The sequence below is a fragment of the Wolffia australiana genome, chromosome 4 (genome assembly GCF_029677425.1).
Source record: "Wolffia australiana isolate 7733 chromosome 4, ASM2967742v1".
In the NCBI taxonomy this organism is placed as follows: Eukaryota; Viridiplantae; Streptophyta; class Magnoliopsida; order Alismatales; family Araceae; genus Wolffia; species Wolffia australiana.
Window position 1 is genome coordinate 7,293,141 of NC_135838.1, and position 6,072 is coordinate 7,299,212.

General features: G+C 40.2%; 1 protein-coding gene across 1 annotated transcript; it reads right to left on the reverse strand.

Moving 5' to 3' along the window:
• Window positions 1-1,578: 1,578 nt before the first annotated feature.
• On the reverse strand, window positions 1,579-3,940 carry LOC144701774 (putative pumilio homolog 8, chloroplastic). The gene is made up of 5 exons (XM_078573531.1): window positions 2,969-3,940; window positions 2,732-2,894; window positions 2,478-2,641; window positions 1,919-2,177; window positions 1,579-1,811 (listed from the first exon to the last, which is right to left on the reverse strand). The coding sequence occupies exons 1-5, from the start codon at window positions 3,790-3,792 to the stop codon at window positions 1,713-1,715; spliced, it is 1,509 nt and encodes a 502-aa protein (XP_078429657.1). The 5' UTR covers window positions 3,793-3,940; the 3' UTR covers window positions 1,579-1,712.
• Window positions 3,941-6,072: the final 2,132 nt, after the last annotated feature.

Genomic DNA, 6,072 nt, shown 5'->3' on the forward strand with positions numbered 1-6,072 from the left:
TCTCTCTCTCTCTCTCTCTCTCTCTCTCTCTCTCCCTCCCTCTCACTCCCTCTCTATCCCTCTCTCTCCCTTTCTCCCTCCCTCTCTCTCCCTCCTTTCTCTCCCTCCCTCCCTTTCTCCTCTCTCCCTCCCTCTCTCTCCCTCCCTCTCTCTCCCTTCCTCTTTCTCTCCCTCCCTCCCTCTCACTCCCTCTCTATCCCTCTCTCTCCCTTTCTCCCTCCCTCTCTCTCCCTCCTTTCTCTCCCTCCCTCCCTTTCTCCTCTCTCCCTCCCTCCCTCTTTCTCTCCCCCTCTCCCTCTTTTTCCCTCCCTCTCTCTCCCTTCCTCTTTCTCTCCCTCCCTCCCTCTCTCTCCCTCCCTCCCTCTCTTTCCCTCCCTCTCTCTATCCCTCCCTTTCTCCCTCCCTCTCTCTCTCCCTCTTTTTCGCTCTCTGTCTCCCTCTCTCTCTTTCTCTCTCCATCTCTCTCTGTTTCTCTCTCTGCGTTCTCTGTCTCTTTCTCTCTCTTGCTCTATGGCCTTCTTTCTGTCTCTCTCTCTCTCTCTGTGTCTCTCTCTGCGTTCTATGTCTGTCTCTTTCTCTTTCTTGCTCTATGCCCCACTGTTTCAGTCTCTCTCTCTCTCTATCTCTCTCTGCGTTCTATGTCTGTCTCTTTCTCTTTCTTGCTCTATGCCTCTCTGTCTCCGTCTCCCTCCATCTCTTTATCTATCTTTCTATCCCTCTATCTATCTATTTATCTCTCTACATGTAACTGTTTATTTCCATGTCTCTAAAAGAAGCTTGATAATATATGACACTAAAACCCAAATGGGTGTGTATTGTGAGGACGTATTCTATACAACATTTTCTGAGATGATCTCAAATATATGATTGAACATCCAACCATCCATAAGAATTTAGAATTCAGAAGAGGGGAGGAGACGAGAGAGAAGTTTGCGGGGTTGAAGGGAGAAAAATGGAAATGACAAAATGTGACGAAAGATCGCCAAAGGAAGGTACGAAGAGGAGACGAGAACGGAGGGTAGGTGTGTTACTGAGGCTCACATATCCTGCTATGTATTATATCAAATTGACAGATCCTTGGCAATTTTGACTTTCTTTGCACATAAGTTCAACTGCAGAGTGGATAATTTGACTTCTTTCAATGCTTGACTTTTTTTCATTTGAGTGTGACTTGCCCCACCAATTTTTATATACTTCTGACATATCTCCCTCTTTTCCTCTCTCTCTCTCTCTCTCTCTCTATCTCTCTCTCTCTCTCTCTGAAAGTATAACCCATATTGAGGTTTGACCATGTTGACATGCTAAGTGGATAAGGTCAACTCTTGTTAAAGTTGGGAAAGAAGAGGAACTGATTCTTTCTTGTTAATGATCTTTAAGATAGATGACATTTCCAAGGTACAAAGGCACATGAACTTTTCCATTTGAGTGTGACTTGCCCCACCAATTTTTATATATTTCTGATATATCTCCCTCTTTTCCTGTATCTATCTCTCTCTCTCTCTCTCTCTTTGAAAGTATAACCCACATAGAGGTTTGACCATGTTGACATGAAGTGGATACGGTCAACTCTTTTTAAAGTAGGAAAAGAAGAGGAACCGCTGCTCTTCTTGTTAATGATCTGTAAAATAGATGCCATTTCTAAGGTACAAAGGCACATGAAATGCGCAGAAATATATTTGAACGGCCCAAAAAATATGGAAAATAAATATGAATTATTTTTTCACGAGGTTAAAAATTCTTCTGCAGTATGGATTGCTGCGGAGAGCTGGTCGAGAGCGGATGGCATCGGCCAGAGTGTTCCGGAGTTGGCCCTGTAGATTTCAGCCAAAACAGGAAAAAGTTGTAAATGATCATGAACGAATGAGATCATTGAAGTAGAGAGAGATAGAAATGTTGAGAGATAGATGGAGATAGAGACCTTGCAAACAAGTAATGCCGACTGGATGACGTAATTTGCATATGGGTCCTGCATCAGAAGATCGAAGCAGGATACAGAGAGCAGTTCGGAGATGATCATCTTTTTCCCAGTTTCGTCAAACACACGTAGGCATTTTTCCACCACATTGCTGCTGAATTTCTGCATCGACAATTGACCATAGTTTCCCTTCAATCTGAATTTTATCGTTTCGATTGCTGAATGATTCACCATATCCAGTATATACTGTACAGCATAGTTCCTGATGAAACAGCAACAAAAAAATCAGTGTCATTCGGGTTTGACCAGCATATATCCAATTTTTTTTTTTATCTCAATGATCCTAAGAATAAAACAATCTGTCACGAGTTTTAAAACGTTTCTCTGTTTATATAATATAAACAAAGTTAGTTCATTGCAATTAGAAATTAGATGCCGAGGATGTATTCAGTAACTAATAATCATTAAAGATAAACTACAAATATCGACAAATTTATGATAATCTATGATAAAAATTTATAAATGCCATGAGAGAAAAGTAAATATCGACAAACTGAATTACCCATAAGCGTCCTGAGCAAGGGCAAGTGCGTTGAGAGAAACTTCTGTCAACAAATTCTCTTTATGCTGCCCAGTCGAATAAGCTATGCATTGTTGCAAGACGCAACACCCATGTCTATGAGTCGCAATCTCAATGCAATACTTTGCAGCAGCTTCAAAAATAAACTAGAAAGAAATAAAAATAAAAATTAGTATTTCCACGAACAAGCACTAAAATAAGTGAATTATGAACGGATAATTGATAAGTGTATTTACCCTGCTCTGTTCATAGGAGAAGTGCCTCAAGCAACGTTGTACCACATGATTGGCATTTCCATCCGTCGCCAGGTTAAGAAAGTTTGCTTGAATCACTGAGCTAACAAGGCTAATTTCCTCCTCGTTCTTCACAATCTCTATCAGTTTCTGCAAGGCCCTCGTCCTAAAAAACCCCCCCAAAAAAAATCAGCATGAAACTTACATAAATCAACGTGATTAGAGCAAATACGAACTTACCCGTGCATGTTCATAGCAATATTAACAATCTCTGCGGGCTGGGCAGTGAGAATGTAGACGATTTCAAGCCTTTGTTGATCGGTGCAGACATCTAATACCTTTTGTACGAGATAATTTCCAAATGGGTTCACCATAAGCTCCGGCATATGATACAGTATCTCATTAAATATCATCTCTCTCTCCTCATCCGATCCTTCATCGAGGACCCGTTGCAAGTGCCGGCATCCTTGTTGATCCTTAGCGACGGCGGCTATGGAACTACAGTTGCCAAGAGATGCAGTATAAAGCTTGTGATGAGACCGGGGAGATTTTAAACCCCAGGAGTTCTTCCCAATCGGAGGCTGAAGAACAGTCTGTGGAGAAATAGGGGCAGAACCCATTTCCCATGGATCGCCAGAATCGAAAGGATTTTCCCAAAAATCATTGCACAAAGATTCTACAGTCTCAGAGCAGCTTCCCCCAAGAAGAGAATTCCGAGAGAAGTGAAATTCAGACCTGGGATAGAGCTGGCGTGGCTGTACCAAGGCAGATCTAGCCTCGTCGAAGGAATCGTTGATCAAATCACTGGCCGTCGCCACGTCTCCCATCGTCCCCCACAGCGCGTAGGGTTCCACGGAGACATCATCGTCGAGTTGAACGGAACGCAGTCGATTTATCAAGCCGAATTCAGTATGATCCTGAGAAACGCGATTTCCTACCTTCTCATATGAAAAATCATCGAAAGATCTGAGAAATTCTGTAATTTCTTCGGATTCAAAGCCCCAATTCGCGGAATCAAAGCCCGTAGCTCGTTGAAATTCCATCAACGGCATCTCCATCTCCATCTCTTCAAACTTCTAATCCAACCTCTGAAGATCGAAACGAAGCGACCAAAATCAAGAATCAGAATGAATCAAGAAGTATACCCAACGTTATCAACCGCAAGCAGGATAGAGAGAGAGATTGATAGAGCTCTACCGCCATTGACAATCGAGCATAAGAACAGTAGAAGGCAAGTAGAGGGAGAGGAAGAGTCGGGAACTCCGCCGGTAACCGAGAAACATCTGTCACCTCCTCGGCCCCACACAGTTTGGGAGGTGAGAATACGGCCAACGTGGCAAAAAGACCATTACGCTTTTCCTTGGAAACCCTTAGAATGTCAAATATTTTTATACGACACTAAATTAAATTTATTTATGTTTTGTCGGTGTTTTCTTGTTTCTTGGAAGCCCTATAGAAAATAGTAGTGCAAAATAAACTCAAATGGGGGTTTTTTGGCAAAGGAAATTAACGGGGGGGTTAGAAGTGGGTTTTTCCGTAAAGAAGATATTTCGATGGGAGGTGAGAATACAGCTGACGTGGCAAAAAAGACCGCTACGCTTTTTCCTTGAAACCCTTAAAACATGTATTATTTTTTTAAGGACTAAAAGAACTTTATTTGAGTTTACAAGTTTTTGTTCGTCTCTTAAGGGCCTTATCCAGAAAAGAAGCGTAAAATTAATTCAAACATGGGGATTTTGGATAAAGCGAAAGAGATAGCGGGGCGAGATGGGTTTTTCTCGTAGAGAAGATATTTCGATGGGAGGTGAGAATAGGTCTGACGTGGCAAAAAGTCCGCGATGCTTTTCGCTGACAGCCCTGAGAATTTCTTTAATTTGGGATCAAGACTGAAAGATATTTATTTGTGTTTGCGGGTATTCGGTCGCGTCTTCTGAGCCCTTACGACAGCGGAAGTGTAAAAATAGGTCAAACAGGGGCTTTTTGGATAGAGCGAAAAAGATGGGGGTTGGCTTTTTTTTTCCTTGGAAGAAGATATTTCTGCTCGGGGAGATATTTCGTTCTCAAAATATCTAACATCGGCGCAAGGGCCGCCGAATCAGAAGGATTTGGATAAATATCTTCCCACCCACGTGGAGATATTTAGCCTATAATATCCTCCAGGTGGCTTCTCTAGACTGTGTCGAATGCCTGTCGGGTGGCCAACCCAATATCCAAAAGAAGAAACCGGTTGCCACTGTACTGATATCAGATACCGTTATTCATCAATCATGTGAGAGGTCGGATGCCAATATCAGATATCCAACTTAATGTTGTAAATATTCTTCAAATATTTTTTGTTGGAGTAAATTCAATAAATAAGTACAATAAGAATTATCTGAGTTGTAAAAATAATATGTGATGTAATGTATTATTATGTTTAGTATAATGGGAAGCGACCTAATGGGGGATGAAATTTAATTGATTTATTATTATTAAGTGAGTTAATTATATACCCAGTTAGGGGTTCGTGTTAATTATCTTGAATTTCCACTTATTATACTAATGAGGAATTTTTTACCCGATGAGGCAAGACTTTCCACATTCAACCATGTTCATGTCTAGCTTGGGCCAGACAAAAACATGCGCATGTCTAGCGCTCAAGGTCTGCGTGCAGAAATACGCCTGCCAGATTATAAGTGGGAACTACTCAGGAAAGACATGATTCTACATTTAATATTGAGACCACATGAGATAATACATTCAACATTTGTAAAGATATTCTCCATATGCTAAGTTACTTCACAAGAAACATTAAGATATCTGGAGATCAAGATCTGATATCTTTCTATCGACATCCGAGATCCGGATATCACCACTGTTCACACCCTTTTGATCTATTTCCTGATATTGATATTGTCCAAATTAAAAATATCAGCCAAATTACTGGTATCGGCCGACTAACCTCAATAAATTATCTAATAATTACCCTTGTTCATCATGAATTCATTTATTTTTTAGATTAGTGTGTACACAAAAAGTTAGTAATTATAAGATGAGTTATGTTTCTTATCTCCCTTTTTTATCATACTCTAATTATACATTTAGGGTTTGTATAAAATGGTGCAAAAAGTTTTCAATCATATATCATGACATAAAAATAATGGTAAGGAACAAAAAAAGACAGTAATTTGGATAGAAAAAGTTATTTAGAAGACAGAAAAAGAAGGGAAAGCTTCGGACAAAAAGACAAGGAACATGAATGACAAGCAGAATAGATGATGAATAAAATAAAAAAATAATTTTAATTTGGTAAAATTAAAATAAACATATTAAGGATTAATTTAAACATCATTCTAAATTTCTCT